Raw genomic sequence first — 20590 nt, 5'->3', positions numbered from 1 at the left:
GTAGCAAGATGTAGACTGCAGAATTTATCATTACTTGGGATACGCAACAAGTGGTTCCAACTTGACCGATCGCGTCTATCTCTCCTGGATAAAACACACCTCATAACCCATAATTCACTCTCTCCTTGAAGTCATTCTCTCTTTCGAAGGATCCTTCTTGCCAACAAAACCAGGTTGTGTATACTTACACCAAAGATCCGTAGCCGCTCTCTAGGCAGTGAAACTACGACCTGAATCTTGCAACTACGAGGGAACCTGAAGCTGTTGATATCATCTTGCATGAATGAAGAGACTTCACAACAGAGTTAACATGACTGACGGGTTGAGCGTATGATAACTTGATCAGGAAAATTAAACAGACACAGTATTCTTGTGCTTAGGTGAATTAGCATTAAGAAAGGTTGGAGATACACAAGGTAGCTGGTGTGACTAGAATGTTACTGTAGGTACTGAATCACCCAGAAATTGCTGAAATCCATAGCAGTGAAACCACACGGTGTGATATTGCTCTGACTCAATAACAATGGCCGGGACGCCAGGGATGGGAACCACTTACCGTTTTAATCGTAGCAAGATGTAGACTGCAGAATTTATCATTACTTGGGATACGCACCACAACAAGTAGTTCCAACTTGACCGAGCGGGTCTATCTCCCCTTGATAAAACACACCTCATAACCCATAATGCACTCTCTCTTTGAAGTCATTCTCTATTTCGAAGGATCCTTCTTGCCAACAAAACCCTGATCATGCTCATTACATGCAGGCAAAGAGCATCGACGAGCATGCGAAACATCTGTCACTTTCCTTCATTGGCTGACGTTCGAAAATTCTAATAATATCCTTAATTCTAGGGTCACGGGAGATCAGTGATTCTGTGTCACGCGCTCCGTAGTCATCTTGGGCAAAATTTACCTTGCTTCGGAATTCATGACCACATTTGCGCCATCAGTCTATCGTGCTCATCATCCTGCGAGCGAGGTGAGAAACTGGTAAGAAACTAAGAGAAGTGTCTAGCTTTCAACCTTTTCTTATGAAGAACCCTCAACAATGAGCACCCCACAAACCTATGGAAGGACCGGAACCCAAGGCCTTCTCGTAAGCGTTAGGCCTTATAGTACCCATCCACGGGCGGTCGCTTAGCAGAATTGTCAGTAGTAATTAGAGAAGACGCCGATACACCAAGATTACGAGGCATGGTGTTCACCGACTCTCCGGCTGACCTCTCTCTGGGCTAAGTAACTTCCAGGGTTATCCCAGCAAATGGAGTTTCAAAATCCCCACACTGCATACGAGACAAATTCATCCAAGAGTGTATCTTCTGGCTATCATTTATGCTACCTTCGGCCTAAATAAAAGTACACGGAGTTTTCATAATATCGGTTTTTGAGTGAACAAATAACCAAGCGAATATCACTGCTCTGCTAATTAAAGTACATAGGTAGCGCGTGTCAGAGTTCGCAAGCAAGAACTACAAAAGTATTCTCCTAAGTCACACGGCTACTCGGTAATTTAAAAAAAGAAAATGAAAATACACAATGAAAAAACACAATGGAAAAACACAACAGAATTAAGTCATTATCATCGCGTTGTCGATTTTCTTCTGATATGTCACAAACAGCTTTGCTAAAGCCAAACACTGAAGGTGCCTTGGGAACCAAAGGTCACACATAACTTTCCTATATGTACTGCAGTCAGAATGGCATACAATTAAGTAAAAATTTTACGCACAAACCCCCTAAATTTTGATTTTCCGTTTAGTTGCACGCTAGAAGTTCACTAAAAACCAGGCCCTTGACCCATGGACAGCTCCTTTGTGGCGTTTTAGTCCCACAAAGGCCGCCCCGCTGAGAGGAGGCGACAGGACCAACCCCGCACATTTGACGTTGTTCACATTCCTCGAGGCGAAGAACAATGCGTGTCACCAAGGCGGTTCGGAGACGCTCGATCAAGCAATTATTTGATGATCCACGGGTTGACTTATTTATGAAGCACTAAGGGGCTTCACACCGACAATTGTTTGTTTGTCTCTCCCTAAGGCCCAGAGACAAAAATGTTCTCAACTGAGTGTTGTCAAACTACAGGAACATGTGCTGAGCAGAGGGGAGGTGATATTCACTGATGTTAACATCGTTGCTTGTCATTAGAGGGAGAGAAGACAGTTGGTCCAGTCTAGACTATTTACCGTAGTAAGTAATGCTCTGCACGTCCTAACCTAAGCCTATAAGCAGAGGATTTACGACCGTAAATTCGGACTGCAGGGGAAGTCAGGTACGGTACAATAAAAATGGACGGAGCAAAGTGAGGCCATGTTAACAGCATATTGTCCAAGCGTACAGAACTTAAATTCTTTGAGTTAACTGTAAAACTGAGTCTATATTGTGGTGAAACATACGCAGAACGCCTTCGTCACTGTTTCGTTGAGGGATAAGGTAACGGCAAGCATTCGACTTGAAAGTGGCAATATGTTGAGATATTAGTAGCTTGTATGTGTCTGCTGCCTGTTGATCAGACGGCTAGTAATATGTTAACTGAGATCAGCAGCCACATAACTGACGGCCACCCGATTGATGAGCCTTAAAATAAGGACAGCTGAATAACTGTTCCTGACGTTGAAAGATTCATCCATCGGAGTGCGCTAGCTACACCACGCATATAAGTTTGAGGACAAAAGTGCCGTCACTGCTCCACGCCAGCATGGACTGGGAGTTTTGGAAATGGACAGAAACTTATGCATAACAACACTCTTTTCCTTGAAGGATAAAAACCTAGCTAGGGCAGTTCGAATACTGATGTCCACTGCTTCAAGCTATTCGTTACTTTCAGACCTGAAAACCTTGCCGTTGCAAGTTATTCTGTGATTTCCTCTTTCTTCAGATAACCAATCCCATTTGTGACTGTTTCCTGTAGACAGATGCATCACCTTTTACTTTTCCCTGCAAGCGACTGCAAGCAAATCGAGGGCGTTGGATTCAAGCTTCAACGACAGATTTTGTAAAACGACACGGATGCTCGTCCGGTGTTCCCAAGGCGTTACCAAGCTAACTGGTCACGCCTCAGAAAGCTCGGGTTGCCGGGCCACGTCAACAACTTGATTCACATTCACGTTACGCAATCTTCACGTGTCTTGTCGACCGTGTCAATTCGTGAACTTCACCACTACGACCTCGTTTTGATGAGGTGGCTCGGTGAAGGAACGTGCTCTATGTTGCCTACCGAAATGAACTTAATGTGGGTCTGTTTGGAGGCCAAATTCCTTTATTCCCCCAAACGGTGTTCCAAATCTACCAAACGTTGTTGCTACGTTTAGCATGCTTCTGCGACGTTCGATCCGTGATCACTGACCACAGAACACGATCAGCCCACTACCTCATGTACAACCAAACTATGTAGGTGTATGCTAGTTTCGGCAGAGTCTGTCCGCTGTGTCACACCAACCTTCGGTAGATGATCTTGTAAATTATGCACTTTTGCTTGCTTTGCTGTGTTGTTTACATGTTGCACACAGTGCCAAACTTTGTCACTCGATTTCACGCACAGCTTTCGTCTAGTTCGGCTTCGATTCCCTCTGGTTGTGTGCAGATGGTGTATTCGGCAGCATAGCGACATGAGAAGCACTATGGCCAGCATTGCTATGTTGACAAATGCAGTACGTAGAGACGAAATCATTTCATCCAAAACCTATTTACAGCTGAAAGTGACGACAGTGTGCAAGCTAACTTATCGTTCCATGGGCTATTGGCGGCACGCATTAAGCTTGCCGCCATATTACTGATAAAACCAACAATGCAGACGTTTTCCTATCGTTCACATTTAGGAAGCATCATACTGATTGATGACTGCTTTTCTCGGAACTTTGACTGTGAGTTAACGGTGCTCCATAGCGATTTGGCAAGCACCATGGTAGATGCACGAGTAAACATACATGGTGTTGTTAGGTGTGTGGCGCTTGCCAAGATCAATCCTGAAATCAAGCAAGGTAAACCCACCAGTAGAACGTTAAGACACAAAGAGCTGATGTACGAATAATCATCGGATGGACATATACGGTCTGCCAAATTTAAGTTCTCCTGAGCAACAAAATGAACATAGAAGCACTTCGGTTATGTATTTCTACATTATTTTTGCCTTGGCCTGAGTGTATAGTGCTATGTGATAGGTTTCAGAACCTGCCGGTCGATTCTTCATCAAAACACTACCAGACTGTTTCTCCTCCTAATGTGCTTTCCACAGAGACGCCAAGATCAACGGTAAATTTCTCACTTTAAGTGTCGCAACTGCTTTTCTGTGCACTGTAAGCCAAGTTGGGCCTCACACACCCGTGGGTAACCAAGGGTTTAGCGTAGTGCAAACACAGACACTGCCGCTTCACATCTGTCATGAAGATCAGATTCCTGAAAGTAACCTGAGAGCGCCCGGAACCTACTGCTCCACCAAAATCTCAACAGGAAAGCCGGAAAGCATTCAGGCCAGTCAATCATTCAGTCGATTCGGCAAAAGCCGATGAGTCCTCATGCACGCCACAGAAGCACGACCGAATGTAATCAGCGTTCCGGCATTTCATAGAGGCACGACTGATGTTACGGTGTTCACTAATGCCTATCAGACAAACTTGGTCAATGTCAGAAAGTCCCCTTTAAATAGCGTGGGGCCGTTGTAACCTTTGCTCTCGTGCTCGCACGCACTCACTTGTTCGGACTATAGCTGTTGTATTCCTTTCTGTGAGTATTTTTTCAGACACGGGGCACTGGAGCGGGTCAGCAGCTGATACCAAAAACTGGCGAATCATATATACAACATCTACAAAGATTCGAGAGGCCACTGTTGTTCCCTTACACCTGCCGATTATCACAGGCTGAACTGCGTCTTGCAGTGCGGCATGTACATTTTAACGATATGTCTGCTATCAGTGATCCATGGCGTTAGTTAGTAGGTAGACAAAAACAGAAAGACAGGAAAAAATTAACACCAGAACGAATGTCAGATGACCCGAAAATAAGATGGTTCAGTAAACCAGCGGCTGTTTTTTTCGAAATCAGGTTTTCTGATACAAATACAAGCTCTGAAAGTTCCTTCTTGGAAGCGATCTCCCTGATGGAGAACTCAAATCAACAACCAATATCCTGTGCAAAATCTGTTTTTGGTAATACTGACATTGGTGGACTGCTTAGACCTCATACTGCGCACTAAGCACAAGCTGATAGTGAGCTGACAGTGAAGTATCACCATTAGGGTAATTATAGTCTAAAAAGAATCGCGCGGTTCCGGTTGAGAACGCACTAATGAACGAGTAAGTCCGGTTTCTCGGGAGTGTGAAAAGAATTACTTGACTCATCAAACCAAATGAAAACATGGGTGGTTACAGAGCAACACTTTGGTTGCTGAAATTGAACGAGCTGCTTTTTGGATAAAACGTGGTTCTAGCTCGGTTTAGACAATGAATACTGTTTCTACCAAACAGGTGTTAGTGCTCTAAAAGCTGGCTACGAATGAGTTCGACTTTTGCGCTGGGTATAAAGAGTTCGCTTAAAGAGGACATATAGCTACAAATATGGTCGTCAAATTAAAGGAAACCTTTCACTCTAGATCGGTGTTTTTCAAATGGACAAAGAAAGGAGGCTTGAGTGAACCTAAACGGGGCGGAACCACGAAGGACTAGAAACATTAGACTAAACTAGAGGCTAAGCTACAAGTATATCGCCACAGGCTGGTCTTTAGGATGTCGGAGCGGTACTCCAAGGGAACAGGTGTTAAAGATGATAGGTGGCTATTGGACGGAGATGGATATAAGTGTTTGACTTGAGGTGTCTGCCGTTGTGGGTCTTTGGAGTTGCTGAGTTTGATGGTTTCGTTTATCAGCTTGCCTATTTGAGTTATTCCGGGTAGACCAGAAAGAAATCGACATTTAACCCCTAAGTAAGCGTAAGTGCGCATCTTCACTTACTGCATCGACTTACGGGTCGCAACTGTTGAGTATGTGTTGATAAATATGTGTGGTCCGAGCCCACGTCGAATACTTTCCGTATTCACGTTCACATTGAATAACACATGAAAACTCAGTAACAAAGTCGTCCAAGAACAACCAAAAATACCGTTATGTAACACAGTAAAGAAGTTCATATACTAAGACCAGTCTCTGTCAAAAGGGAGTGATGCATACCATGCTAGCAGCCAAAATCCAAAACAAATTTTTTGATCTAAGAAACCATCAAAATGAGTAATGACATTGTGGATATGGAAAGCCACGTTCACCAAAGAGTTATATTTTACACAAATGTGTAACGTATTGGAACAAACAATATACAAGACAGTAGTGTGGGGTAATTTAAGAAGTGGAATGTTCTCAGACTCGACAAAATCTGAACCAAATCAACAGAGTCAACAACTTGCACTGTAATCATTGTAAACTTGCAAGGTAACAAACCCGCCCGCCCATTCCTATCTAATCAGTTTTAGTTGATTGAGAAGACCAGATTAGGAAAATTGTTTTACTCAACTTAGGCCACAATCGGACCCTTGTCGCTACATGTTTCTTCGTGTGTGAGAGCTCTTGAGCCCTTGACCGAGGTTGTGCTGCAACGACGATACACTTCCGTTGAAGACTAAATGAGTTTCGTGTTATAAGGACCCCATAATGTCCAGGTGGGAAAAGGATTGTGCAAATAGTTTACGCCTGTGCTCGACATGTATTCAACTTCATGGTGAACAGCACGACTATCATGATGAGTTTAATTTCCTTAACATCAAATTTCCCGGGCTGAAGATTTCAAGCTTTTAGTGATTATGAAGCTGGTATCCCTGGTGTCGCTGGACTAACAAACCCCCTTACCGTGTCGGCAATATAGGTGATTAGTTTAACATAATCATCTAAATTCGACGATCACTGAAAAAGGGGTGTTGCGTTTTTTTCTTGAATGAGCACTATATAAGGCTGCTAAAAAATCTTCGACAGACCATGACAGGCTTCAAGATTCCTCGAATATAGTACCAAATTAAAAATGAGGTTAACTATGCACAGCATATTCAGTTGAAGAATATCACAAACGGGAGTTACAACTAAGAATCTGCGTTTAAGGACAAAATGGTGTGCAAACGAGTGTATGTTGAATACAAGATCTATCTTACAGAGGGAATATTTTGGAAGAGTCAGACGTTAGACTGTTACCGATAAAGATGTCAGTTATGTACTCTGCAGAGTAGTGTCCCTTCTTCTGGTATTAGCTATGTATTGTTCTAGCCGCTCTGATTACACGGTTCAAGTTATATACCCAAGGTGAAGGTTATCTTTGCACATACAGAGCTTAAAGTTTGCGAACCACGGGTTTGCTTAAATGCTGCTTTAGCTGAGCACTTGCACGCCATACAAATAATCTTCAGTGAATTGCCTTGCCAGACACCGATCAAGTGCGAGTTCGTTTGATTTTTACGAAACTGTGAATCAAAGATATTTGCAAGCAGGACGAGGTGGCTTCAGTCGGCTCTTTTCCGACACAATTTTGTTGGTTTGGAGTCACACCAATTCGCTATTGGGGTTTTACTTGCACTTTTCTATTGAGCAGATATGGTTCCAAAGGCTGTTTTCTCGGGACAAGCATTTATACATCATTGTAAGTGCGCTGATTCCCTATCACACTGAGATGTCATCCATGGCCGTAATGCCTCACAGCAACTTACGAATGTGGAGGGCGATTTGTGAATGTCTTCCTGGTCTTTGCAAAATGCAAAGACTTTGTTCATTGCATCCTAAGCATTACGCCTCCAATGCATTATGTCTCCAATGCAAGCAAAAACATTTCATACAGTGTTAAATGTGGTTGGCAGTGCCAGAAAACAAATATGCACCAGCTTCTTTCTTAATACTCAAAAGCTTGGTGTCGTGCTACAAACTCGTGCGTTGCATTAGCTACAATTTTTATTGTTCAGTAGTTCCCAACGTCAGACTATTACTGGAAAGTGAGTATTTGGCCTCACCTAAGGAGTGATTTCTCTTTCTAACTATTGAAAGGCAAATCGTGCCCAAATGAGAAAGATGTCTTCTGAGGAGCTCCTCTGGAAAACAGTGACTTTTCAAACATTCTGGTCTACTATTCGGATAATTTATATAAAATGAGAGCGCTTGATGGCATTCTGTATCGGGGACGGGAAGGTGGGCGATTTATAAAAAATTTGGGACCCGCCGCTTCGGGCCGGGCCAAACCCGGGTAAAAACTGATACACTCGGGGGATTCGAAGTTAGCGAGAGTAATGCCGATCGTCCAAAGCGGATTATCTACACTATGCTAGTACGTTGGTCAAATGTGACTGAGTCACCTAGTTACTGGATGTCATTCAACAGTGACATAACGGCAGTCTAGTTTATTGGACCCAGATGTTTTTGTTCTAACAGCATTTCCCCATGAGTACGATGGCCAAATATTGTGAGACTCGGATACAGCCGGTGAAGTGGAACAGCACAGACTGAAACCAGTGGACCAGTGTGGGCACACTCCTGAGACACAATGTGCCACAGCAATTCACAGACTGAGTCCAAGGTGACGCAAGCAACCTAGACAGTATTACCTCGCCTTAACTGAGCTACATGTGACAAGTCGAATTCCTGAATGTGCATATGGTGAGTTGGTTTGAGCTGTCTTCAGAGTTCATTCAGTTTGGTAGCTTAATAACTGCGGTGATAGACAGCACTGCTTAAGTTTTCAGGTTTGTCCGTGGCTGGTCTGTGAAATTTTGTGGTAGAAAAAAAGTGTCTTTGGTGGTCCTGTCAATCAGACGGGACGGGAGGTCTTCGAATCCACTCTTAGTAGTATCCTCAGTTTCGCTCTGTGTACTTAGATTTTTCAATTCAATTTGTACAAGTTGTCTATTTTTTATCCGAAGTTATTTCAAGAGGATCGCAAAGATTAGCAAAAAATCCAATAGGAATCTTACTGTGTTGATCAAGTCATCACAGTTTTTGGACTTCAGCCCCCACTATCTTACTCGAAAGGGATTTTCAAAAATAGCATTGGGTTGGGCACTATATTAACCTAAAATTAAAGTTCATGTACTTTCCGAATTCGTCCCCTCCCTTGAGATGTTTTTTAACCTTATTGTAATTGGTGCATTATAATAAGAAAACTCTGCATAAGTGAATCCCGAGAATAAGTTTTTCGCTGCACTTTCGGTCAATAAAGTGTCGAAGACGAAGGATTCATTTGTAACTGTTTCATCTCCCAAATGACCGCTTCATCCTGACCTTCTAAATATGCTGCGAATGTTTCTTAACTAATTACACTGGAAGAACGAAATTCGTAATGACCGAAAAGGAACCACTCACTAATAGGATCATATAAAGGCGTTATGTCTCAGACAAAGCGAATATTATCACTTCTAGAGCAAAACTGTGGGATAAAATGGAGAGGGAAACTTTATGTCGATAGTTGAAGCAACGGTGGAATTTCATTTAGCTTGCTAAAGCTTTTATTGCCATGGCGTCAGTTGAGTATGCGGCTTTTTGCTTTCAAACTTCGTGTGCTATAACTCCAGACCTTTGTCCGCTAGGTTCACTCCCCTCAAATACTTTAGACAAAGCGTTTGTTGAGAAAGATTTTCTCGTTTTCTTTATTAGCTAATCGGAAGCAAATTGTCCACTTCAAGCAACAGGACATTCTCAACGGTTTACCAGTGTTGGGCCAGATTTTATCAAGTAGGGTTGAGAAATTGTGTAATTCTCGTAGTCGACTGGCTATCATACAAACGTTACACATGTTCCCACATACACACAAACACAACCAACAGACCGAGCTGGTAAGAGAAAGTTCTTCATAGTCTCCTCGAATTGTAAACCCTTTGTACGTTATTCTGTTCAATGAAATAGAACTTCATCCTCCTCAAACTTTCGTCAAAATCCAACTGCGTGTGGGTGGCACCAATCCCGTTGTGGCATCTTCTCTCATGAGTGCGCCTCCACACACCCATACACACTCGGACACATGCTGCTCCTCTTGCGTATGTGCATTAAGCGGCCACATCAGTAAACCGCTTGCGATTTTCACTTCTCTTTAATTACCGTGGAAGTTTAGACCCTTGGGCAATCCGCTTATTGTTGTTCGATAGGCATACAAAATCAGAGTACGGAATGTTCATTCACTCACGCAACACAAGGTGTGCAACACCATTACCGACCGCTGTCAGCGAGAGGCTTAAAATTTAGCAGTCTCATACGGATCATATGAATAGACAACACGGTGAAACAAAATGGGAATTCGACAAGGTACCTACCCGATGAAGTGGGTAATAGACTGTGGGACGAGTAAACCCTAAAACAACTTCCAACTAGATTCTAGGAAGATCAGGGTTTGCTGGATGGTACATTAAAAAAAACTGACTATAACGAATCCCTACGATATCAGTATTTGAGTGAGGTGGTTGCTTGAAAGAAAATTCCATACAAATTACTACTTCATAATATACAGGTTTGAGGAAAAACGCTTACAAATTTATTAATTGTTGAGTCTAGGTTGTTATAACTTGACCCACCGGAAGAGACATGGTAGTTTTGGGCTTACTTTGGTTCCGTCCACTTTCAGTTTAACAGCGGTTAATGCCATTCAGTTTAGCGTTCCCTCTGAGTTAAACTCACCAAACTGAGAATGTAATAAAATAATCGATCTGATCAATTAGGATAGGAGCGTATCCGCTCGGTCGATAGAGGCATATCTGGCTATTAGATCCAAGTGAAATGTGAGTACTCTTCAGTACAAGCCATCACCAAGTATCAACTTTCGTGGAAGAGAAGGCAGACTCCGTAACGCAGTCTCCAAAGGTGATAAGTTTACATGCAACCTAACAGTATACCATGTGGTGCTTAGCCATGAAATGAATCAAAATGGTCGTTATCAAGGCGGTACCATTTGCAACACATCCGCATAAAGCTGAGCATCGTTTTCCTAAGCAATTGAGAGGAATCAGAACGGCTGTATAGTGTCTCACATGAATCCTTCGGATAACCGAGAAGCGGAAACACGAGAGAATGGATGGAAGTGAAGATAATCGTTCCGGGAAGTTATGGGTTCATTGTAAGCAAAACCATTCACTCAGTTTAGTCTACCATGAGTTAGCCAGACTGTCCAAACCAGTAGGATTATATCTGGGATGATGGGGTGGGTAATTTTAGAATCCGGTTAATACCAGACTCGTCATTAAATGTTCCGACCACAGTTCCTCCGAAAAGTGGACTTGACAAGTGTGATGGAATTTCGGGAGCTGCTTTTCAAGAGACACCCTGAACCAATAGTCAGTGGGTGAATAGTGGACTGAAAAAACACATGGGATGGAGGAACTCCCAAGAAATCCAAAGTCGAGGTTTGAGTAGAAGAATGAAACTGCTACCACAGTACTGAAGGATCCGTCAAGCTCATCTGCTTAATAAGAATTTCGAAACACAAGACCAAGTCACAAAGAACTCTTAGATGTGTGCAAGAATGAATGTTGAGTGAAACTCAGTGCTTCCAACTAATTCCAGTCATCCGTAAAGGGCAAATCCCACCAAATCTGTAGATGTGCTAGTTGCGTGGAAGACTCGCTTCCCAAATGCCCGTCAGAAGTGAAGTGAACTCAACCGAATCAGATGACGCAAAAGAGGGGGAAAGTTATGTAGATGACCTTCCAATGTTGGTAGAATCACAAACAGCGATTTCGGAAACAACTGATCGCCTGTAGAACTTCTCAAACTTGGTGGACAGATACTACAAAACACACAGCTTCATCTGATGAATTCACTTTGGACTGTACTTGCGTCAGCGCTGGTAAACTCACAGCTCGTATTATGTCGAATCGGTCGAAGGCGGGACCATTTGATATAGTCGTTCCAGCGAAACCTTTTTGGACCAGGCACAGTATCTCTGATGTGATTTTTTCAATGAAGCATAATGGGAGAGATTCAGGGAAAACATCAGCTTGCTTTATGCCCCGTCCGTTGACTGTATAATGGCATTTGGTTTGGTAGGCAGAGGAGCATTTTGGTAGGATGCGTACGCATACCCAGGATAATACGAACTGTTTACCCGAAGACGGAATTGCTACCACAGGGAGCCTGGTAGTTCAGTGTGTACACGAAGGAATAATATCGGTGGGTAAACTCAGAGGTTTTTTGGGAGTCATCACACGGTGCAAGCATGATGACATAAGCATGAACGCCAGCACAAGATCAAACGATATAACATCGTATCCATCAGTCTCTCCATTTACGTTAAAGTAGAAAACCGCACTTCCCCGCACGATACTATGCAGGGCGAACCACTCTAGTTGTAATAGGTAGAAAGTTGGTACAACTTCATTGTTATGAATTAGATGAGCCTACTTGTCAAAGATTCGTAACAGAGCTGTTGTGTCGGCAGTCGGACTTCCCCCGGCTGCTCCTTATGGATAAGTTCGTCGAGATACGTTTCCGAATGGACCATTTGAACCTACAAGTCTCAAAGTTTGCCACATATGCATGTATTCAACGGATCCATTTATTATGAGAAGTTAAGAAAACCCCAGACGACTACACCGATACCGTTTTTTGTGTATGAAAGACGGAGAGCAGGACCGTTTGAATTTGTTATAAAATATTGGCTCGCATTCTGATGAATCGATTGAACCTATGTGATATTGTTCATTTGGGTTCCCGGAGCGGGCGTAGTAACATTTGTCTAGTTTTTTACTTGATAAACACACGAGAAATGCTGGGAATGTGGCCAACAACTGGGTTCATTATTGGTTTATAACACAACCACGTTTGTTTCGTTAAACAAAGAATCATTCTTGGCAGTTCATCGAAAGATGGGCTATCCAAATAAATTTGCCAGCTTTGCCAAGGTGTTCTGAGATCGGAACTGTTGTCCAAGATTGTGGAGTTGCATCTTCACAGAATTCACCACTGACGCAGAATGAAACAATGCGCGTTTTTCTGCCAACTCTATTCAGCTAGCATCTGAGAATAGCATATGTGGAGGTGTTTTGAAATTTAAAAATGGATAGGCTAGTTTTAACCACCTTGATGGTTAGAGCGCCCAATAACCAAACGAATTTTACTTTACACGAAGGCCCATATGTTTGTTTCGCTACCGACCGTGCTTTATCGGTACGTACCGAATTGAGACTGCTTTCTCATCTGCATCATCCCGAATTGGCATAAAAGTATGAATAGTTTTTAAACATGTTTTCTGCCACCCTGTTCCTCCGTAGACAGGATAAAAATTTATCAGTCATTTAGGCGAATAGTAGCCAGATAACCTGTAACTCAGATTTCTGCTGCCGCATAGTACCCCAAACCAGCGATGAAGCGATCAAGAGTGAGACGGGCTATTGAATGTCGAAGGTGAGGGCCAGGTTTAGAAGACTTAATAGCCCTGTAGAGAACAGACATTATCTGCCAGCGGAAATGAATTCACCGTATAGTGTTGTTGCTTAGCATAAAGTGTTACACGGCAGTGAGAGTTAGTGTGTGTGTACGGGCCATTTCCGAATTTTTAGTCGATTCCATCTGCAATGTTTTCGGAAGATTCGGAGGGCCATAACCGGAGCATTCGAGTTATTCTGAAGGCCAAAATATACACCAAATACAACCAGCTACCACAGTTAGATCATTGAAACAGCANAATACAACCAGCTACCACAGCTAGATCATTGAAACAGCACAGCATTGGATCACATTTCACATCTGCAATTTGAACTGTTGAAGAGTGGCCTACACAACAGAGACGGACATGCTTCTAGGTGAGAGGAGAAATTGGTATTGGACAGAAGAACATGACAAAAGGCTACTTAGGCAGGAACGCTATGTTTTGGGAAGCAGGAAGCCGTACTGCCCAAAAATCACCTATCTATTAGTCAGCGAACAAATAGTTGTTGCATAGAGGTTGAAAAAATTTGGAGAGAGTATACAGCATTACTTCGCTCCCGTATCAACTTGAAACTCAATCAAAACAGTTGCGCTGGTACGCCCTCGGGTTCGATTTTTCACCTCATGTGTTTGATGTGCTCGACGAATTCACCTGGGTAGCCAAACTCCCACAAGTCAATCCTCAGCGCTTCGCTGTTGATCGAATCGAAGTTTTTGTGAATCTCGCACCCGAAGACAACTGAGTGAACTCCTTCACGGCATTTCCTTTTTGGCGAAATTTGAGTCAAAAATTATTCTACTGCTTCAAAATCTGTGCTGATCTTTAGGAACTTGCTACTTTAGAGTGCTCACAACTGGTCGACTGAACAAGACACGACCCCTAACATTATCGCGATGCACAGGAGGCTGATCCCATGAAGCTTATCTGTCGTCTTATTTTATGCGAAGAAATCTTGGAAGCTTGAAAACCTGTGGTATTTATTTCGTCTCCCAGATAGTACACTTTAGGGAGGGAATTCCTTTCATGCCTAGTTTATGGCCTTCTTTATTTCTGATATTTTAGAAGAGCCAGCCAAGTTGATATTCACTGCCTTTTAAGACAAGGATCAACCGCACATATTCTTGCGGATGGAGCACTGTCGAAAATTTGTGTTCTGGCTTCCAGGAATTTGTCGGCATTTTTATGGTGTTATCCTTTTTCTTTAGCTGGAGAAATCAAATCTTCTGTACACAGAACTCCCACCCTCGCATCCTTCGCACACCATTTATTCTCAGTTCCTTTTCTAGTGCTTTTTTAGTTTGCTCCTGTTTTGCTCCTTCGCAAAATTTCGACTCACTCTCTGGCTCTTCCATTTATTGCACCCAACTTGGATGCACTTTCCTCCATCCCACTTCACTACAGTATTTGTAGTTTTAAGACCAACTAAATTTTAGTGTAGTGATAACGGTTTGTCAGGCTTTTATAAACCTGGCCATCCAACGCATCCGATCTGGTGGATTATGGATCGCCTTATCACTAAACTTCTCAGTGGATAGCTGAACGTCTGGATCTTGTACACTGGATAGAGTTTACTGAGTTCAGCAAGGATTCAAGCTTTCCGGAATGCAATTGGTTCTTCATTGTTGGATCTTCTCTTTTATTCAATATTCCCAATTAAGGATAAGTAAATTCCCTCTGATTGTCTGAGCACCAGAAGTTATGCTTTGTTAGTTCCGGTTATTATCGTAAAAGATCTTTCCGTTCAATGCACTACGGACATGAAATACGTGTTCAGTTGTGGGTTTTATCAGCACAATGAGGGTATAGCCATGGGATCACCAGTTGGCTCTTCTGTGATAGATGTCCGTGTGACCATGCCTGAGCGCTGGAACCTAGCATAAACTGTCAACCAAAGTTCTACATACTGCCGTTAGTCTTAAGGTGGTTTCGTATTTCTACCTCAAACATTACCTCAACACTACTCATAAATTTGCTGAAAATTATTCTACAGCCCGCGACTAGATTCGCTCTTTCGGGGCTACCTGAGAGTGTATAACAAGCTTATCAGTAGTATTCATTCGTTAGGACCCCTATTCTTGAAAGTGTAATGGTATCAGATTATTTTTTTGGACCGAGTTTGGCCCTCTGGGGATGCACATCAGTCATCTCAATATACAATGAAGGGCTACAATTAAGACTAGAACACCCGATCGGAATCAATATAAACAAGGTGGTTTCAAAAACTTGAATTAGGGAGAGTAAAGAATATGAGCAACTGCTGGTCTGAAAACCAAAAACTGCGACAAATCACCTTGGACTCGGGGACCGCTCTCATTGCCGCTGACCTGCCAGAGACTGACTACCGGACGTGTATTATTAAATCCGAGGTTAAAAAACCAATTCCATTTAAACAGGCCTGTTAGTTTTCCCTTTTCTAGTAACCAACTTATTGATAGCACATCGGATTCGATCGAACGTCTTACAGCTGGAGTCCCCTGAGTCCATTTCATGGAAGCCAGGATAAGGCATGATTGACGAGATGTTAACACTATTATATTCGTCAGCTATTACGCAAAACATACAATTATGGGTTGAGTACACGGGAAATACCAGTTCGAAAAACATGTGAGGATATTCAGATGGAACAAGGGATAACCCGAAGTTAGCGCCAATGTAGACGCATGTTCTGAGTCAATGGATTTGAGCTGGCTTTCTTAGTTTAATCAACACTGCCTCACCAAATGCTACTGCCCAAGGTGTTTGATTGCACATTAGAATATCCAGCGTCCGTCTGGGGCTAACTGAATGAGCTGAGACGAACAAGTATGTCTTAGTTGATGACTTTGGGTTTCGGGTGGTAGAGCGGCCACCAGCTGACTGTTGTCTCGTCTTGAATAAAAGACATCTTGATATGTGTTCCGCGATCCTTTGTCACCACGACAGATGGTAAGGACCACACAAGCTTCTTTGGAGTTGGCTAATTTGGAATCGCATGTCCATGATAGACTGGCTTAGACTTACTCGGGCGGCCGAGCTACTGAGAACAACAGAGACTGTTAGTTTGCGAATATATGACTGTCTTTAAATGGTTTTTGCAACATGACCTCTTTTCTTTTGACAGTAACGAGCAGGTAGTATCTAGCTTTGTGCGTGCTGTCTTCGAATATCCACTTTCCAGTAGAGTCCGTATCGGAAACTGTGCATCTTTCTTCGGTTCATTGGAGGCGCAAAGCTGTCTCACCTCTAGGGAAAGCGTCTTGACCAAGTTCATAGTTGTAAGCCACTGGTGCAAAAATTTGAAATGGGAAATGTTTAAAACGATTGCTTTATGGTGGACAGCGCGGACTGTTGTGTCATTCGGACGTCTTCAGTACAGATTATCCAAGGGATCCAAGATATCATTCGATTTTCTCTAGCTAGGAGACAGTGATAAACAAGGGTGAATACTAATAGCAAGATTAAAAGAAATCGAATATTTCCCGTCGCTGAAAATTAGTATATCATGGATGCAATGTCTGTAAAGTTTGGCACTCGCAGTGGTATCGCATAATTGCCCCTCTATCAAATCTAAAAATATGTCAGTAAGTGTAGAACCTACAGGACTTTCCAATGCGATGCCGTCATTTTGACGATAGGGTACGCTAACAGAGTAAGAACAAACGGCCCCTGTATACAAAAAGTAATATCCTCCCAGAAGCGTGGGTGGAACGATGGCTGAGATGTTTCGACCAGCTATATAGTTACAGTTATAAAAAACCAAACGGTTTGACACAGCAGTAGGTTAGTACAAACTGACTCGATGGGGTTGGAAAGCATTTTCATAAACTAACCAACACTTCATTAATGATCCAACAAATTCAAGAGGATCCTTCAAACAATCGGGTGCTAATCTCAGCTAGATGAAATTCAAAGATCGACTAACCGTTGGGCCAGTTTGTGAATCAAAGAATTGTACACGACCACTGACCACTTGGTTTTCGACGACAGCGTTGCGCTCTCCTGCGACGGTTAGTTCGAACCTTTGTCCGTCCGAGGGAATAGACTGGAATTTGATAACTACTAAGTTGAGATCAACAGCAAAATACCGGATCCATTGTCTGGTTAGTCATATCTGTTTGATTGTTAGATGGTGCTCGTACGTCAAAGAGCACTTAGGAGGTGATAAAGCAGAACGAGACTCGTCTGCAATATCCACAAGTTTTGTCCGGAAACTTCCTGCTTTATCCAAGTCCGTTGGTGTGAGTTCTTTAGGTTGATCATTTAAACATTCAAAATAAAATTACGTCCGCAATTTGTCGAATCCTACGAGAGTTATCTTAGGAGGTATCTTGGATTTAAAACCCGTTGACGGGACATTCAACTGAGATAGTTGGCTTCATGGTCGCGATACTATTCAGTCAGAATGTATGTCTAGCTCTGCACTAACCTCCACGCTAACAGAGTAAGAACAAACGGCCCCTGTATACAAAAAGATAATATCCTCCAGAAGCGTGGGTGGAACGATGGCTGAGATGTTTCGACCAGCTATATAGTTACAGTTATAAAAAACCAAACGGTTTGACACAGCAGTAGGTTAGTACAAACTGACTCGATGGGGTTGGAAAGCATTTTCATAAACTAACCAACACTTCATTAATGATCCAACAAATTCAAGAGGATCCTTCAAACAATCGGGTGCTAATCTCAGCTAGATGAAATTCAAAGATCGACTAACCGTTGGGCCAGTTTGTGAATCAAAGAATTGTACACGACCACTGACCACTTGGTTTTCGACGACAGCGTTGCGCTCTCCTGCGACGGTTAGTTCGAACCTTTGTCCGTCCGAGGGAATAGACTGGAATTTGATAAATACCCAGTTGAGATCAACAGCAAAATACCGGATCCATTGTCTGGTTAGTCATATCTGTTTGATTGTTAGATGGTGCTCGTACGTCAAAGAGCACTTAGGAGGTGATAAAGCAGAACGAGACTCGTCTGCAATATCCACAAGTTTTGTCCGGAAACTTCCTGCTTTATCCAAGTCCGTTGGTGTGAGTTCTTTAGGTTGATCATTTAAACATTCAAAATAAAATTACGTCCGCAATTTGTCGAATCCTACGAGAGTTATCTTAGGAGGTATCTTGGATTTAAAACCCGTTGACGGGACATTCAACTGAGATAGTTGGCTTCATGGTCGCGATACTATTCAGTCAGAATGTATGTCTAGCTCTGCACTAACCTCCGATTGTCCCCCTTCCATCGAAATTCTTTCACGTGTTATCTTCAAACTGAAGTCGCCATGTAGTGAACTTATACATTTATTTTTTAATGTAGACGGCTGATGAAAATAAGGTAAATGTGAACACCTCGTCAGTCATGTCTCCTAGTGGTTCTAATGAAGAGTCTTGCACTTGAATGACAATGATCAGCGTAAAACTTGTTATTCAATACTCCCGGATATAACTAGGTGCTAACCATATTCTTTGCAAGTTTCATTCTGGCCAGAAGTTCGCAAAGCCTTGATTTTGTTCTGCTTCTTTCCTCGGCAAAATTATTACATCTTTCCGGTTTGCAGGCGAGTTGCACGTTCTCGTCCACCAACTTATGTCAGTGGAGGCGGTGTGCACATCAGTATTCAAGACATACAAGGACACGCCGGCTATCATAATACCAGCGACTATAATTATAGTTCTGGCTCACCAGTTCTAATCTGAGCAGTAGCGATATGGTTTGTTGATGGAATCCAATTGGGGGGATGTCCAAGCCCTGCAGACTGACCGTAGAATGAACCACGTGCCACGATCAGGATGAACGGAGGAGTTGTCGCAATCAGTGGACTTAGGCACACACAGGCGACGATCTGAAGTTTCACACTCTAGGCGACGAACCAAACCTCAGTGATAAAAGGTCAGCTGGGTCGTTCCGCATATCGGCGGGCGTGGCGATCAAGTTCACGAGGGCGGGATTTCAAGCCAGTTTGACTACGCGGGTAGTTCTTTACCAGTCCAGGAAATTCCACATATCTTATAAAATAGTTTCTTGAAAATACGGATAAGTGGAAGTGATCAGTTATCATGCAGACCGGACAGAAATGAGGATGGTAGGGGCATTAAACTTTGAAATTCGAGTAATATTGAAAGCTCCTAAAGTGACGGTATGTGAGCCAGCATAAATGCACCGTGTTCATTGGTTATTTGAAGCTTTGGTTTTTTTCCGAAAGTCGTCTCATTCCACAAGCATCGGGAAAGTGCATCCATGTATGATAACCGTCCCGGGTGGGGTATACTCAGGAGAGAGGAGGAGAGAAAGAGGAGACGGGGCTACGGGCCTATTTCTTCATGGTGTCCTCTTTTTTAGAAAGGGGGATTTTTGGAGGAATCGATGGTGGAAAAAGTGGTATTTGACCTGACGGAATATAAGAGACCAGTTGATAGATTTTTTATCATTTATTATGTGCACGGACGCAGCCCCAGGTTGTACATACTGACGGATAACTTACTGGCCGTAAACGAACTTAGTCGTTTTTAAAACATTATTTGTCGAATGTATGTTTGCTCTTCACAATTTTCCTAGGGAAATCACTTATCTTAGGAAATAATTTCATCATCTAGGCACGTAAACTGTTCGATCTACGGTAAACCACTGTTATGGGAAACCAACTTCAAAAATCATATCGAGTCATTGTTTTCGTTTCTTTGGAGCATTCCCTCTTCGAGGATTAACTCACAGGAAAGATCACCGCACAATGGGCCCAATTGTGTCTTTATCTATGATAGGAGTTGAGGGTATGATTTGCATACCTCTTCACTAGCTTTAACACTGACGTGATCGATCCCGTAATCGACCGTGCACATTATGCTTGCTAGTGATTGATGGATGGAATGATCTATAACACTGAAGGAACCTTGTTTCGTCTGACACAATCTAAGAACACAGATATTTTCCGGGAAAGTCCATCAGTAAAACCTTACTTTCTTGTAGTGCTACTACCGGCCATTCAACCTCTAGGAGAAACCCGTTCAAGTTGCTCAAAAGTAGCCTCCGTTGGCGCGATGCACTACGCAAAAGGTTACTGAAAACTTTCAGATAACCCGAGGCCGATTTCGCACTCCTTGGAGCTCATCAAGTACGCGAGTCTGCTAGTTTCCGTCAACCTTAAACGACTGATTCAGCTGGGTTCCAGATGAGTCCCCCGTCGAAACCAAATTGGTATGCAGGTGCGCACGGTAGTCGAATTTCGTTCAATTTTGGTAGAACGAGTAGAACTTA

The 20590-nt window shown here is 42.8% G+C and overlaps 1 protein-coding gene across 1 annotated transcript in view; it reads right to left on the bottom strand.

Annotated features, from left to right (window-relative positions):
- The window catches only part of T265_02182 (hypothetical protein), a gene marked incomplete at both ends in the record, with an annotated part of 32282 nt that overhangs the window by 2495 nt on the left and 9197 nt on the right, over positions 1–20590 (bottom strand). Inside the window, 2 exons of the mRNA XM_009166356.1 lie at positions 17265–17384; positions 18057–18176. Coding sequence (XP_009164620.1) covers positions 17265–17384; positions 18057–18176 — 240 coding nt within the window. The remainder of the gene's footprint in view (positions 1–17264; positions 17385–18056; positions 18177–20590) is intronic.

The sequence above is a fragment of the Opisthorchis viverrini genome, assembly GCF_000715545.1.
Source record: "Opisthorchis viverrini unplaced genomic scaffold opera_v5_25, whole genome shotgun sequence".
In the NCBI taxonomy this organism is placed as follows: Eukaryota; Metazoa; Platyhelminthes; class Trematoda; order Opisthorchiida; family Opisthorchiidae; genus Opisthorchis; species Opisthorchis viverrini.
The sequence above is the reverse complement of the archived record's forward strand: the minus strand, read 5'-3'. Positions and strand labels throughout refer to the sequence as shown.